The sequence below is a fragment of the Stigmatopora argus genome, chromosome 12, assembly GCF_051989625.1.
Source record: "Stigmatopora argus isolate UIUO_Sarg chromosome 12, RoL_Sarg_1.0, whole genome shotgun sequence".
NCBI lineage: Eukaryota > Metazoa > Chordata > Actinopteri > Syngnathiformes > Syngnathidae > Stigmatopora > Stigmatopora argus.
In genome coordinates, this window is record NC_135398.1 from 4,519,810 (window position 1) to 4,535,937 (window position 16,128).

Here is a 16,128-nt window from a genome sequence, read left to right on the forward strand (position 1 = left end):
AATCTCTTGCCCAAAAACACTTCGCAGAACACAGCTACATTTAGAGAATTTGTTTGTCAATAAAACAAGGGTCTTAATCCCTTGAAATAAAAACAATAGCATCGCATGAGAATATTTTTTTTAAAAATAGCAATGGCGACTAAAACATTATTTTATTATGACTATTTTAGGTGCTGTAAGATTCTTTGATTTTTTTTAAGTATGTTGAAATTTAAATGTTTTATTTAAGTCATGGTTTTATTATTGTTACGTCAACAACAGCGGCCGGAAGTACGCCACTCCAAAACCGGACGTCTCGGCCCGTATGGGTGGGAGCATTAGTCACGTGACACTGATCAACCCATAAGAACTGCTGTCGCGTCATTAGCGGTCTCTCTTCTCCTGCGTGTCTTGGCACACATGGTCGATTTGACGTTCGGCTACTGAAACAATGGCAAGCGTTTTAAATTCTATTGTTTAGGTACCTAACTGTTTACTCCAGCTTCTTTTAGTCTAATACGTATTTACATGTGTTGGTGCCATTATATTATTTTCGTAATGTGTTAAGTTTTCTGTCTCTTCTAAACATGTGCTACTTGGCCTACCACTCCTAACAAGATGGCAGCGTAGCTTGCACATGTTTAAAAGTGTCAGTATTTTTTTAACTAAAGGTGGTCTGGCGCTCATTTTAGGAAGCCTATTTTTTTGTAAATGAGGCCTCACCTAATTGACCATCGTATTTTGACCAGCAACTGTTAAAATTCAATTTAGAAATGTGCTTAGAGTCAAACCTTCAATGATGAGTTGTATTTGTCTGTGTTTCACATGAAACTAATGATTTAGAATTGACCACTGACTGGTTTGACCCCACTACATCGACTTGTTCTTTGTTTTGTTTTTATATCATCTAAAGCTAAATTTTGCGTTGTTCTCCCATCTTTAGGTTCTACATTGACTTGACTTTTTTGTAAGGTAAGTCCTCTTTTTTTAGTCATTTTAAGAGTGCACCGCACTTAATGCATGAAGTGATTTATGCATTAATGTACATGTTTAAGTGTCAGTATTTTTTTTTAACCCAAGGTGGTCTGGCGTTCATTTTTAGGAAACATTTTTTTTGTAAATGAGGCCTCACCTAATTTACCATCGTATTTTGACCACCAATTGTTAAAAGCCAATTTAGAAATGTTTTCTCAGAGTCAAACCTTCAATGATGAGTTGTATTTGAGTTCGTGTTTCACATGAAACTAATGATTTCATCTTGACTACACTGATGGGTTTGACCCCCCCCCACTGGGTAGACTTGTTTTTGTTTTTTTATATCATCTTCTAAAGCCACATTTTGCATTGTTCTCCCATCTTTTAGGTTTTTTCAAGTCTAATATTCAGTTTGGTCCCAGAAAGTAAAGGCATTACTTCAACAACCAAAAGTATCTTCAAATATTCTAACATTTAGAATTCAAGTAAGTATTCTCTACCAAGATGTGCACTTTCTTCCTGAATCATTTTATGATGCAAGTATTATGTATACAAATCCAATCCTTTGACTTTATTATAATGCAAGAAAAAATCTTTTGTTACCCACGTCAATGACATGTTCAATAAAATTTGAAACTGCTGACTTGTGTTGTTGTCTTGGCTCACATAAAAAAATGGTGAAAATACAATACAAAATACCTTAGGAATATTGTCCAACTGTGGTTGGAGATAAGCAAGTACATAAACACACTGTAAAATGGGCATTAGATGTCTGTAATTAAAATTCATAACAGAAAGTGAGTGCTGTAGACATCAAGCTGTAAAATATAGCACCTAGAAAAATAGTACAGCAAGCTGAACATATCTTTTTACACGTAAGTTTTCCTGCAATAAATGTAATTGCACAAAAAATCACGTGCTACGGCTAGCATCTGATTACTAATTTTGGGTGAAAGTTAACATTCCTCCATTGTAAGTTATATTTAGCAAATGTGTATTGCATTATGACTTATTTCATAATATGAATTCGTACGTGGGTGTTACACAGCCTGACCAAACTTGTAGAATTTTCAAATTAGCATTAAATTGAGACATGTTCAGGTAAACATACTAATGGTAGTGTACTGGCAACAGGTGGCTGTGTTGATCAATAGTTTGCCACCTAGTGGAAGAGCTCATAACTAAATATTTCTGTAACCCCCTAAAAATGTCCACTGGGGTAAATATTTAAACTCTGCAATTACTATGTACATTGATGGAGTCATATTTCCTCTTTTTGCTTCCTGCCAGGGTCTTTATCGTCCATTTTGTGCCGACAAGGAGGCCGTGCCAGAGTCCACGTCGCTGAGCGTGACGTTCTTCCCCCGCTTGGTGGCCGTCTGGTCTTGTGACGTCCCCTCAAAGAGACGCGCCATGAAGGCAAAGCCGTTCTTCTTGATGTATGCCTTGCCGGCAAAAGTGTACAAGACTGGGTTGGCGCAACTGCTGATGAAAGCCAGGGCTGAAGTGATGGCACGACTCGACTTGTAGATGTTTTCCAAGCTGAGGGGACAAACGTGGAGACTCGTGAGATCATAAAGGTAAGTTTCTTTTTTCCTGGCTTGTAATTATTTGATTTGACTGGCTTAGGTTTAAACTAAATGGAAAAAAAACCACTACATAGGTCAAAGTTCAACTACATTTCAAGATTTCAATTTGAGGTCTTAGTTCGTATTTGGTCAATGTCATTTCTTTGTGTTTCAGGTCAAAATAAGTATAAATGAAGGAATATAATATAAGTATAAATACATTTATAATTCATTGACTAAAAGCAGAATGAAATTAAAATGAAAACACATGCTATAGTATTTTTTATAGTACTTTATGCATTGCATGTGATTGCTGGCAATAGAGGTCCAGTTCAAATAAACCTAAAAAAAAACTGACTGCGCCAATGACGGTGGTAGACGCCCAATTCATTTTGAGTGGGAGGTAGAAATGATTAAAAGTTTGTCAATGGTTTCAATAAGTGCCGTGTAAGGGTTAAGAAAAATATCAATTTGTGCTCTTGTTTATGAAAATATTTGCATTGGGTTTGTTACACACTGAAATTCTGACCACAGAAAAATGATTGCGATTTTTTTTTTTTTAAACTCACATGTCTCTTCGGGGTGATCCCTCTTTGTACCATTCTGCTGCCACCTTAAACGATAAAAACAGTCCGTGTTGGCTCGCTCCTGAGTTGTGAGGGCAAGTGCGGGATGAAATGTTTGAGGCAAACCTGTATCATGTTAATGACGTGGTAGGGCAGCCAGAAGAGGCAGAACATCACCACAATGGCCAGGATAAGCTTCTCGCTGCGCACCTTTCGCCGGAACTTGGTCTGTCGCAGGCGTCTCAGGATCAGCACGTAGCTTGTGATGATGACGGCGTATGGTAGAATGAAGCCCGCCACGGTCTCGAATGAGTACTGAAACCTCACCTGAAAAGCATGAAAGGATTGTTCGTTTTCAGAAATTGGGGCGTGCATTTGGAATCACTAAACTTGGTTGAATCTTCATGGCCAGCCAATCACAGAGCACGAGGAGACATCCAACCAATGATAGCTAGGGGCAATTTAGAGTGTTTGACCAGCCTTGCATCCATGTTTTTGGGATCTGGGAGGAAAATGGAAAACCCAGATAAAACCCATGCAAATGCCACACAGTGAGGAATTGAACCCTCGGCCTCAGAACTGTGAGGCTGACGCGCTAACCATTCCACACCAGGCAGCCTGCCACATGAGTAGTCCATCAATATTGTTAGGAACGTTTAAAACGCCACAAATTTAATTGTATATATTATGTATGGAGTAGGCAGTCCGGCGGATGAGTGGTTAGCGCGTTGGCCTCACGGTGGGGGACCTGGGTTCAAATCCAGGTTGGTCCACCTGTGTGGAGTTTGTATGTTCTGCCCTGGCCCACGTGGGTTTTCTCTGGGTACTCCGCTTTCCTCCCACATCCAGAAAACATTAATGGTAGGCTGATTGGACGCTCTAAATTTCCCCTAGCTATGAGTGATTGGTTGTTTGTCTCATCGTGCCCTGCGATTGGCTGGCCACCAATTCAGGGTGTCCCCTGCCTCTGGCCCAAAGTCAGCTGGGATAGGCTCCAGCACCCAATGTGACCCTCGTGAGGATAAAACGGTTCCGAAAATGAATGAATGTTTTGCACATACCAATTTGATGCAGATCCAGTGCCTGTATTTTTTAGACCAGTACAAATAATGCAATAATTCATTCATTTTATGTACTGCTTATCCAGATACACGTTGCGGGGGGTGCCAGAGCGACTTGTTTTTTTTAAAAAATTTTACCCTTTCGTTGTGGATTTTTTGGTTAGTGCGCCTTATACTCGGGTGCGACTTATAGTCCGAAAAAAATATGGTAAATCTTTTCACTGTTCGCAAAAACAAGAACTCAGACTTTAGTCTTGTTCCAAAAAAACAAAAATACAGTTTGGGACATAAGTGGGCTTACGTATCGAGGGAGCGTGTGGTTGGGCGCGCACACCAGTCTGGTCTTGTTCCGTTCGTCCTTGTCCTCCCGAACGTCCCGGAAGATCAACGAGGGCAAGGAGGTGACGGCCACCACCAGCCACATGCCCAAAATGATGCGGCGCACCACCTTCCTGCTGAGCTTGGCCGAAGTCCGCCGGGGTAGCACCACCACCACCAAGCGGTGCACGCTCATCAGCGTGATGAGGAAGATGGAGGCGTACATGTTGACGTTGCACAGATAGAAGAGGCCCTTGCAGAGGGGCGAGCCGAACACCCAAGTCTGCTTGGCCAAGTAGACGATGAAGAAGATGGTGAGCGCCATCAGGAAGCCGTCGGCGCAAGCCAGGTTGAGGATGAGCAGCGTCGTGACCGAGCGGCGGCGGGCCCGAGCCAGGATGCTCCACACGATGAAGAGGTTCCCGGGCACGCCCAGGAGGAAGACCAGTCCCAGGATGAGGGCGCCGATCGTGGTGGAGAAGTCGTTGCTCACCACGCTGTCGTCCTCGGGGCTCGCGTTTTCGATCGCCGAGCGTACGAAAGCCTCGCTCAGGTTGCGCATGCTGGAAGGAGAAGATGGATGTGGGGGGCTCCTTTTAGTTTATGCCTATTTGATACTATTATTAGTATTGACTGTATCATATTTTATTGGTAATAAACATGGTCTTAGCACTGCAAATTTTCATCTTGCCGTTTGATACTTGCTATAAAACACTATAGTACGTGCTACTAACCGCTTTAGTCACTTTTCTAACTCCTTAACTTAATATTTAGCTTAATTTGTTGGCTTTCTATAAAGGGATTTTGTAGTTTTATTTCAAATAGAGTAATAGAAGACTTTTCCTTATTCTAGCTGGCCAGGATATCGTGTATAATCAACCAGCCTGATGCACTTACGCAGCCTCGCAAATATTCGCGGCGGGCCTGACGCCAACGGGTTTTACCCAGCATGCTAAAACACGCTGTCTAGAAAATTTTGCTCGGCTCTGACAACATTTTGTTTGGTTTTTTAAATAAACTGATTGGTCACAAATTGTAAAAAAAAAAAAAAAGAAAAAAAGAAAAAATGCAATTTTTCTAAAATAAAATAAATATAAAATGTTCTGTTTCCTTGACGATCAAGTACTTTGGAAAATATTCACTGTTGTTTTTTTTTAAACAAAATAAAAATTCTAAAATCTAAAAGATAAGAGAGAACACTTTCGGTTTCCATTTGTCGTTAAATGAAATTCCCAAATAAAAAACTAAATCAAACAGAAAGGCATTACAATTTCCTATTTTGTATCTTTTCTTATTAAAAACACTATTGATAAATATTCAAAAATTTCTTGGAATAAGCAAACACTGTATTTAACAATCCCTGTAGCATGACTGCTAAAAATGACAGTGAAATAAACCGATTCTAAAGTGAAGTGAGTATTAAAATGGGTATAAACGAGCTGTGGGTAGATTGCTGACGAGGGTTACTGACCTTCCCATGATGCGATTTGTTTATGAAAATGAAAATATTCCTTCCACTTGTGGTTCTTCGTGCTCAGTCGCTTCCCTTGTGGGACAGACCATGTCAGAGTGCTGCATCATAAAGTGAATCACATCCTACACACACATGCGCTAACTTGCTCGCGGGCGTGTACACGCCCCTCCTTATGAAAACATTATTTTCCAATCCCAAGTTTTTCCCTTCCCCACTTTATTCTATTCCTAAGGAATGTGCATTTGACATAGAAAGCATTGGGAAAGGTGTAACAATGCGTCACTCTGGATCAATACGTCGATTGGTTAAGTCAGGGGTGTCAGACTCGGGTTGGTTCGTGGGCCGCTTTAACGTCAACTTGATTTCATGTGGGCCGGACCATTTTAGATATAATATTTAGATTTTTTTTTTTTATAAATGGATTAAAAGCCCTGAATATTCAGTTTTTTATAGATCTAAAACAATGTTTATTTTAGCTTTTTTATATATATATTTTTAGATTTTACAAAATGATTTTGAACTAAAAACACAGAAAAAAATGATTAAAAAATTACAATTATTGATTTAAAAGGGAAAAATTTTGATCCTAAAACAGAAAGTCATCACTCATGATTTACTTTTCCGGGCCACACAAAATGATGCGGCGGGCCAGATTTGGCCCCCGGGCCGCCACTTTGACATATTTGGGTTAAGTAATGAGCCAATCAGATTAGCTAGTGCAACTTGATTGTGCAGCATTTGTAGCGTTAAACTATCATTTGTCAGGATGGTATTAAACTGAAAAATCGCTGTAATATGAAGAGGAATCGTTATTTGGTACCTGATCGGTCGGGCTAACGCTACAAAATAAAGCGCTTTATTCTGTGAAGCTGTTGAGTTATCACTATGTATATTTATAATTCTCACTAAGTTCTGCCTTAACCCTAGAATGGTAACCCTCTATTTCAGGGGTTACCTTTCACGCTTCTGAAATAGAGGGTTACCATGGTTACCGGGGGGAAAAAATGGGTCCTAAGCAAGACGGTGCAATGAAGGGTACCCGTTTTCCCCCCGGTAACCATGGTAACCCTCTATTTCAGAAGCGTGAAAGGTAACCCCTGAAATAGAGGGTTACCATTCTAGGGTTAAGAGACCAACATCTGCATTTGTTTTGATTTAAAACAGTCATTATGGGAAAACTGGGCTTGAACAAACTCCATTTTAAGGTTATTTTCTTAAATATGCCAGAGATCTGATTGTTAAATGATTACCACATGCAGCCAAATTTCACTTTTTTGGTGAATTAGGCCATTTACTTCTTCCTGTAAACAAAATTGCATTCATAAGTATTAGTTTGGTGATGAAACGTTTCTCATCCTGACATCTACGTATATCCGGTGTGTGAGTTGGTGGGATACAAATCAATTGCCGGAAGGTGAATAACAGATTGTAAAAGATTGTGCAAGATTTCAGTTGTGTGCATATACACACATCGAGAATTACGTAATAGAGTACACTTAAAAGAAACACTTACATGTACGAACAAGCAAGGAATGTAACTTTTCCATTCTGCAGTCATCACACCTCCGGAGTTCCGACCTTCCTGTGTGGATTTAGCATGTTCTCCCCGCTTTTTTGGCGTGGGTTTTCTCAGAGTATTCCGGTTTCCTACCACAATCGAAAAACATGCATGCTAGACCGCTTGAGCAATCTAAATTGTCCCTAGTTGTGGGTGTGAGCTTGAATGGTTATTTATTTCAGTATGCCCTGCGATTGGCTGTCAAACCAATTCCGGGTGTACCACCGCCTACTGCCCGAAGTTGACTGGGATGGGCTCCAGCACCCTTTGTTGTACGGAAATTGAATGACTAGTCATGGCAGCTTTTTTTTTTTCTTTAAAAACACAAAGACTCCTGAATTTTATACATAATTTATTTGAAAAAAAAAAACATTTCATTTAACAGAAGGAAAAATGCAATGTTCATAATTCCATAAGATGAGTCCCCAGCAATAAGAATGGACAAGTAGAGCAGAAAGTTGTGCTATATAGCAAGTGCAATGCAAAAGGACTGATGCTAAACTATGACATCATCAGAGTGGTTGCTTGTCCATGTGTGAAGAAGCCTGGTAGGACTGCATGTCCTGTCCGATGTACTCAGACACTGTGGGTTCAAAACAACAAAAAGTGGTTGGGAATTTGATATTTTATATCAGTGGTTGCAGGATTTCAGTCCAAGTAAATGTGACAAGTCTTACAAGTGTAAAAAGTTGAATGCAGTTAGTCGCTGCATGTTTGAGCAGAAAGCTGATTGGTTAAACTGTCTGCAATGGATCAGTAGGGTTCATAGCAGCCTCTGTGGATTGGTTTGGAGACCACCAGTTCTATACGCTAACCCCCAAAACCCTCTGAGTTTACCCAACTCAACAATACGTTCTCCTCTCAGGCAAAAATGCGGACCTGGTCTATTTTCTGCCCCATTTACATTTAGCCAAGTCAATCTCTTAGTGTTCCCCAAACAGGAATAGGATGGCGGCAAAGTAATTGTTAATAAAAATAGTATGCATCTGATTATTTACTATATTTGATTGAAATGTACACAAACATGATGTCAATTGCACTTCATCTCTATTTTTACATTTTTAAAGGGAGTTAACTTCTTCCTAACTATAATTTGCATGTACGTATGTGCTTTTGCGTGAAAGTTTGTTGTCAAAACACCACCCCCCGCGCACAGATCCTATCACGTAACTTACATTTTGCGCAAAGTTGATCTAAAGTCCCCTAGAAAAACTTATAGGTACGATTAGAGTCTGATTTGAAGACCTTTTACTCACCTTCCTCAAATGTGATTTGGTGCATGGTGGTGGAACTGGTGAAGTCCAAAGTGGCATCCCGTAGTTCTCCGTGATTCGCCCCCAGAACCCCTGCTGGGGGGTCCCAACTCTCATAATGGGAGTAAGGTGCCGAACACACGTCTGGGTAGACGCTTAGTTGCGTGGGAGGGGAGGGACTTATTTCTTGGGGATAAGCGCAGTACTGAGGGAATGGCGGAGTTGGGAGAGGAGGTAGAGGGGAGGTGGAGATGGGGCTGCCAGCTGCAAAGGGGCTAAGAGAGGAGGAGTGGGAAGGAGAAGGGGAGGAGGAGAGGTAGGGTGAGTCCAGCCAGGGGCAAGGGGATGGTGGCTGGGGACCATGGAGGTAAAGAGGTGGCAGGAGCTCAGTGAAGCCCAACTCCAGGTTCTCAAAGCTGGTTTGATGGTCTGAAACAGTGGGACCGGTCCCAATGGTGTTCTCCGCCACCTTGTCAGCGCCATACTCCTCCGGGTAAGCCACGGCGGTGCATGGTGGGGAGTAGGTGGACGGGTAGGGAGGCAAGTTGAAGGCCATACCTGTCTTCTCGTCGGTCGCGGGGTCACAACTCATGTTAATGCTGGGCTGACTTCCCATCGAAGAGCACGGCGCCCCTCCACCCAGAGGTGGCCCCCGAGACAAAAGTGGATCCTCTTCCTTGAACATGACTGCATGAGGAATGACAGAAGGCAAATTTAGCCCCTACTATTGTACAGCAAAATGATATGAAGTGGATACTAACTGGGGACATATTTGAAACAATGAGTGCTGCTCCTTTTCCTCTTTCCATTGGACACATAAAGACTGACTGACACCGGATGAGTGATGGACAAGTCGGAATATTGTGGCACCCTCACACACAGCAAGCACTGGTGGAAAAACAACACGATGGCAAATGAAAGATCTCATCCAGACGAACTCTCCAAAGCCAATTGATCTAGTTCAGAGTGATTCTGAGTCATAGCCACTGAATTGTGTCCTGCTGCTTCATTGAAACCTCAACCCACATATTTTCTTCTCCCAATTGTGAGGAGGATATTGGCTTACTTACAAGAACTAGGTGCAGTGATTGCACAAAGACGCGAGTACCTCATTGCTGTTGTCACGGTCCACCTGCGCTTCCTCTTCCCACTGAAGTTTACCGTCTGATTATGTACAAGACAAAACATGAAGAAGAATCACCAGCTAGCCTTAAGCAACTGCTGAAAAAAACATTTTACTTCATTCTTTGAGCTCCTCAAAACCTCACCTGTACTTCTCTCAATGAAAAGAACTCTGGAGATAGCCACGAAATTGGTGCCGCTCAGAAGAAGCTCCTCGCCACCTTCGACAGAACTCGAAGTCAGGCTGACCGACTCAATGACGGGGAGCTCCTGTGCCGACCGTTGCGCTGTGGTGGACAAAAGACTATCTGGTCCAAGTGTATCTTCGCAATCTAGTGGCCGCACAAAAGCAACCACTCACAGCATTCGATTGGCAGCGAAGCGACCTGCAGGGCCAGGACCCGACCAGTGGGGGCAACAGGTGGCGCCAGTGCCAGGTGGGTGCGGAAGATCAAGCGCACTCGCGTGTTCTTCCTTCCGACATCGGTTTCGCCCTTCCTTAGCTCGATGTCAGAGTTCCTCAGCTTGAGAATCCCAGCACAGTCGATTCTGTAGGATTTCACGGCATTACCATTAGCTCCTATGTGGCGCTTTCAAAAAGAACCCAAGTCTACTTACAGTGCAGTCATGTGGTTCTCGGGGCTTAACGGGATGTCCAAAACTTTTGTGCCCGCCTGGATACTCTCGTGGCTAGTGGTGCCCACCATTTTCCCTGTCACCCTGAAAAGACAAAAATTATTTGAGGGTGCCGGCAAAGTCCGTTGCAATTATCGAGCTTTACATTTTGGCCATTCTGACAGATCGGATAGCTGCTCTGAAGGCTACCCTGTACCTGTGTATCTGATAAAAAGGGTGTGGCCTGATGGATCGATCGTCTGCGGTTCCAACAAACACTTGAAGAGAAAGCGGTTTCCTTTCGTTATAGCCAAAGAGCTGAAAAAGAAACGCAGCAAGAAATTTAAGCCAAACTGTGGTCAAGATCAACGCTCCTCCAATGCTACAATGGGGTCTGTCAGTCATTGGACCTATTTACACCACTTAGCCCCCCTCACAGCAGGCCTAGTAATGTTACCTTGATAACGGGATGTCCAGTCGGAGCCGCCTTGACAGCTCCGCGACTCCCTTCCGTCTCATAGTGCGCCCGGTGGTGCGCCCTTGGCTGTACCTCAATGCGAAGCTCATACTGGTCAAACTGAGAAGGTAGGGGCCAGTCGAGGGGTGGCAAGGCGTTGGTCCTACACGTTTGGTTGGCAGTGTTACATAGGCAATGTGTTAAAGTAAGTCGTCCAATGTCCATTACCGTATTTTCTCGCATGTAAGCCGTATTTGTAACAAAAAAAAAGATGACTGAATAAAGGATACAGCCTATATGCGCATAAGACTTGCTATACTTTTTCACCAGTAGATGTCGGCAAAGAAACATTACTATATGTTGGTTATTTTCTGTTTTGCGGTAGGAAAACAATCATTACTGAATGAATTAATTCCTTATGATATTGAGCCTAATAATGTGCTTTTGATTCATACAGTATCTCAGAAATACCACGTGTGATGATTCTTCTTAAGATTTTCCCTTCAAAGTAACACATTTGTACTCCCTATTAAAACCATGAATATGGAGGTGAAAGTTGTGAACCGGGGGGGGCTTGTACGCAAGGAATTGTAAAATTCAACGATTTTAAGGCCATTTTAAGGGTGCGGCTTATACGAGGAGACGGCTTATATGCGAGTAAAAGATGTGGTTAAAGTGAAATTGTGACCCTAATAACTTCTTGCCTGAAGAGAGGACTGTGAGTGCTGGCCCGGGTCCGACCCCAAACCAGAGCAGTGGGCACCGAGAGGTAGTTCATACTCATTGCGGGTGGGTCTCTCCTGGTCTGCAGGTTTTCGGGCTGCTGTTGCCCTGGTCCTTGCTCCTTATCTCTTGGAGACAGCTGGGAAGTTTGAGAAAATGGATTGAGAATTCCATCAAATGATTGCGATCGGATTCAGAGTTGTTTAGCTTCAGTTTCAGGTTTAGAAAGGGTTAGCGGAAGAGTTTCGAATTGGGTATGGTGTTTGTTTTTTTAAAGTTTAGGGTTGTGGTTGAGCTTAGAAAAGGGTGTGTTCAGGGTTTTGAAGACACAAGGCTTTGGGTAGGTTTAATGATTGGATGAGATTTGAGATGGGTTTAGTTTTAGAGAATCTGAAAGCATTTGATGACGTGTCAACGGCACCTGTTCCACGGAGGTCTTTCTCGTTTTCTGTGGAACGCTGAGTTCGCAGTTATCGGGTGAAGCTTGTGACTGAAGGCCAGAGTCTCTTCCATCTGGGCCAGGTTGCTCGTCTGAGAAACTCCCCCTACGGGACGAGCAAGGCGACGCCAGTGGCGAGTTTCGCCGTTTCTTTCCGCCCGGCGAAGTCGGCCGGGACGAGGGCGAAATCCCAAAATGGAGAGTGGCCTCGCTGAGTTCCTCCTCTTCCACCAGTAGGGAGTCGCAGCTGGAGGCCGGACTCAACCAGCCTCTGGACGAAGGGCTGGAGGCAGGACTCGGGCTGAGGGAGCCGGGGGACCTATCTCGGTAATTGAAGGGGTCCAACAGGGGAAGGTAGAGCCGCTCCCTGTCCCACCTGGCGCTCCCCTCGCCATCCCAGGAAACAGCGGGTGTTAGCCCGTCCTCTGGGGAGATGGTGGTGATTTGGATGCTGGGACACTCCACCACACGGGACTCTGAAACCTGACAAGTCCTCGCTTTGAATTGTCCATTTTCATCCACGGAACTAAGTTGACTTACTTGAACGGAACGTGCCGGCAAACTCTCGTAGGTGCCGCTGAATTCTCGGGCCGGCGCTCTCCGTGGAGGCGGAGAATGCATTCCGGCCCGCTGACTGGCTAAGTGGGACGGGCTGGGGATGCCGACCAGAGAGAGTTCCACGCTGGTGGTGGTGCCGTGGCCATCTGGAATTGATTATTGAGGAGAAAGGTCAAGAAACTGTAAAGAAATGCTAAATATATAATACCGTTAATTGCATTTAATATGTGCTCAATGTTTTTAGAGGCTAAAGTCATATTTGTGTACATTCTTCCAATGCTGTCGACTCCCTCGGAAACATGGCTTATGAGAAAGCTTCATTATATCGTTGTTGAATACTGTAAACATCATTACATGGCAAGTGTATCCAGTTCCATCATCGTTAGCCATGCGTCAGTTTGAGTCGGTTTGCTGGAAGTTAATTGCTGCCATATGAGCAACTCACGCACAGTTAGCATTTTAGCTAGCCTAGGCATTCTTGGCGTGGTGGCTTAACGACAAGGCGCTGTTAGCTCATGCTAACTAGCAAAAAGTAATGATTGTAAATGGAATTTCTTGGATTTGTTGATATGACATGCGTGTTGTATGAATATTAATTCTCCGCAGATTGAGCGCAACTTATATTTGTGCTCAGATACCTGTTTGTGGAAGTGAATAGAGGCCATTTGTGGTCTGTTAAACCTTTCTTTTTTTTCCTTCCTTGGTCGTTAAACGCAACTATTAGGCGGGAGAAGAAGGAAAACAAACGGGGAAAAATAAATCGTTGCTCAATCTTCGCCGGTAAGTAGCAAAGTTAACAGGAGCTTACACAAAGAACAACCAAAACAAAAATCTGGCTGCCCATGTCAAACTTAATTATATCAGATAAGCATAAATGTCCCATAAATAATAAGGCCCTTCTCATAATTCCCCAAAGTCATATGGAAAGGATTTATTCAATAGTTACCACACACACACACACACACACACACACACATCACCTTTTTTTTGGCACAGACATCCAAATTTCGCAGCACTCACGAAATGTTGAAATGTACTTTTGGATCGTTTCCTCTACTAATGGTAATTTGCACCATGAGTCTATTTTTTTTTCATATAATTTGTTGATAAATATTTACTTATTTCGCTGTGATGTGAGGTTGTCTGGGGTCGCAAAGCATAAGAGCAAATCAATTAGCGTGCCCCAAAAAGTCAATCTTATCATGGCAACAACAATATTTCCAAGTTATCAAAGCTGCTGTTGTCCTGAAAAATGAAATGATTAATGAATATATGGAATATTATTTTGGGGAGATTTATTGCTTTTCTTTGCTGCGGCTTCCAATCCAATCTCAAAGTAGGGTCACCCCTATTATAACTATTTTATTTATTTTTTCTTCAGTGCTGAGTCCTCCTAGTAGCAAGAGTGGGTTCCGCTTACGAGTTTCTGCGTGGATTTTCACATTTTTATGAACATTACATTTTTTAGATAATTAATAGCAGGAAAAAATCGCAAAGTACTGCTTTTCTGTCTTAATGATTTGATTTGGTGATTCTTAATGATCCCATTTACTTTGCTTTGCTTTGTACTTTGTGCTTTTGCTTTGTTGTTCTGCGGCCTTTGCGACTGTACTGTCTAAATTGTAACATTTTTTTGTATCTGCATTCCCCCTTCTTGCTACTGTCACAATGAAATTTCCCGAATATGGGATGAATATAGTAATCCAATCCAATTTGCGATAATCAAGGGATTACTACCTCCATCTAGAGTTAATGCTGAGAAATGCAACAGAACGTAGTCTGCATTTAAGATTGTTTTGTGAGCCATATTCAGTGATAATTTCATCATTTCCCCTGGGCCAAAAAAATCACTGGCCAGTGGTCCGCAGATTGGCTTGAGAGCATATATTCTTTATCCTCTGTAAAGATGTTAACACAAAGATGCCATGCATTTCCAGCGAATGTACTCGCCAAATCACATTCCAAATTAGAAAAAGATGACTTCAGATAAGTGATTTGAATTTTGAGCACGCTCCGAGATGATATTAAGCTCCTATCTCAAGGCAACCAGTGTATTTTTGTGTAACTGTGCGGGAGGGGGGTTAGCGTGGGGAGGTTCCTCCCCACATGGCAGCCGTTAACTCGCACGCACGCCTGATTAGAACCACATTGCGTCCGCATGCACACACATGTAAAGTCGACCACATTCACACACACACACACACACGCACATAACGCATGCATGTGTGTTCCCATGCATGTCAGACCTCCCCGGTGGGTGGGGGGGGGTCTCCATTCACATACAAGAAGTCATTGCGACCCACCCGCGCTGCTGCCGCTGCTGTCAGTGGGTTCTACGAAACCGGAACCCTCGTCCTCCGGCCGCGGCGCGTCTTCTTCGAACACCAGCTTGAACTCGAACTCGCCCTCTTCCCAGCCGGAGCCTGGCGCGGCCCCCATCGTGGATGAGAGACCCCCACCACCACCCCAGAAAAAAAACTTTTTCTTCCAAGTTCAAGGAAGCGGCGGCTCTCTTCTTTTCAAGTGCGAGTCATGATGCAAAGCACTCTTGCTCTCGGAAGAACTTTCCCACTCGTCTTCTTCGGACTGAATGGCGCGATTGGACACCAGTTTTTCCTTCCCAAGTTTGTCCCAGTCTTCCCTTGGTTCATCCTCACGCTACACAGAAGAAAATGAGAAGGAAGAGGAAGCGGGAGGGGGTAAAAGAAGTTGATGAAATATTTTTGTCGTCCTTTACCCTTAATTGCCTCTGGGTGGGAACCGCGGCCCCGTCACTGGGTCCCCATAGGGTCACCCCGCCTGTCAATTATCCCAATCCCCCGCCCCTCAACCCCCACTTTTCTCATATCCTTCTCCTCCTCCCCCTCTCATCAACTTTGCCGTGTGACCACCAAGGCCCTGAACGCATCACTCCCCCCTTTTTTGGCCGTGGTTCTTCCTTCACCGCCCCTTCCTCGTCCCCCCTCCTTCCTTCTCCTTCTCCCCGTTCCCACTTTACGAGCCCTCCAGCCCCCCGACCCCCTCTCTTCTCCGTCAGAGATCTGTTTCTCATTATCCGTTGCAGTCTGTCTGAGCGAGGAGACGAAAAACTTAAATAAACAGCCCTCTCTCCGGCTCAGACCAGCTCTCCGGCCGGGCCCGGCCGGCCTCCACGTCGCTCGGGATTCATTGGGAATCGCGTTGGAGCGACTTCGGGGGGTCTCGCTCGCCAACGTACCCATTATGAGTCACGCGTGTCGGGCCTGAGAATATTTTGCAAATGTAAATTATGATGCCACTATTTACAAGCATCGCAACGGATGATGAGAACTCCACTTGGATGTCTGGCATACATGTTTCAACAACTGGTTCAATCCGAAAACAACCGGACCAAAATCCGTAGAGACGAGGGACACCCAGAGCGTTCAAAACGACCCTCTTCAGACTGAAATGGCAGTTTGCAGTTGTGTGTTTTTGAGGCCT

The 16,128-nt window shown here is 43.7% G+C and overlaps 2 protein-coding genes across 3 annotated transcripts; both read right to left on the reverse strand.

The window, feature by feature from the left end:
- Positions 1–1,461: 1,461 nt before the first annotated feature.
- Positions 1,462–7,629, reverse strand: LOC144085405 (leukotriene B4 receptor 1-like). Of its 2 annotated transcripts, XM_077614641.1 has the most exons (5): positions 5,939–6,886; positions 4,451–5,030; positions 3,215–3,415; positions 3,092–3,135; positions 1,462–2,496 (listed from the first exon to the last, which is right to left on the reverse strand). In XM_077614641.1, exons 1-5 carry the CDS (start codon positions 5,944–5,946, stop codon positions 2,250–2,252), a joined length of 1,080 nt encoding a protein of 359 aa, XP_077470767.1. In that variant the 5' UTR covers positions 5,947–6,886; the 3' UTR covers positions 1,462–2,249. The 2 variants fall into 2 exon arrangements, with proteins under 2 accessions (XP_077470767.1, XP_077470766.1); XM_077614640.1 differs by lacking the exon at positions 1,462–2,496 and adding an exon at positions 7,455–7,629 and having other exon boundaries at positions 3,103–3,415; positions 5,939–6,013.
- Positions 7,630–7,903: 274 nt separating this feature from the next.
- nfatc4 (nuclear factor of activated T cells 4) lies at positions 7,904–15,359 on the reverse strand. Its single transcript, XM_077615357.1, has 13 exons — positions 14,970–15,359; positions 12,649–12,812; positions 12,091–12,591; positions 11,651–11,808; positions 10,947–11,109; positions 10,707–10,807; positions 10,493–10,594; positions 10,236–10,423; positions 10,021–10,161; positions 9,861–9,916; positions 9,514–9,640; positions 8,756–9,439; positions 7,904–8,082 (listed from the first exon to the last, which is right to left on the reverse strand). Exons 1-13 carry the CDS (start codon positions 15,103–15,105, stop codon positions 8,012–8,014), a joined length of 2,592 nt encoding a protein of 863 aa, XP_077471483.1. The 5' UTR covers positions 15,106–15,359; the 3' UTR covers positions 7,904–8,011.
- Positions 15,360–16,128: the final 769 nt, after the last annotated feature.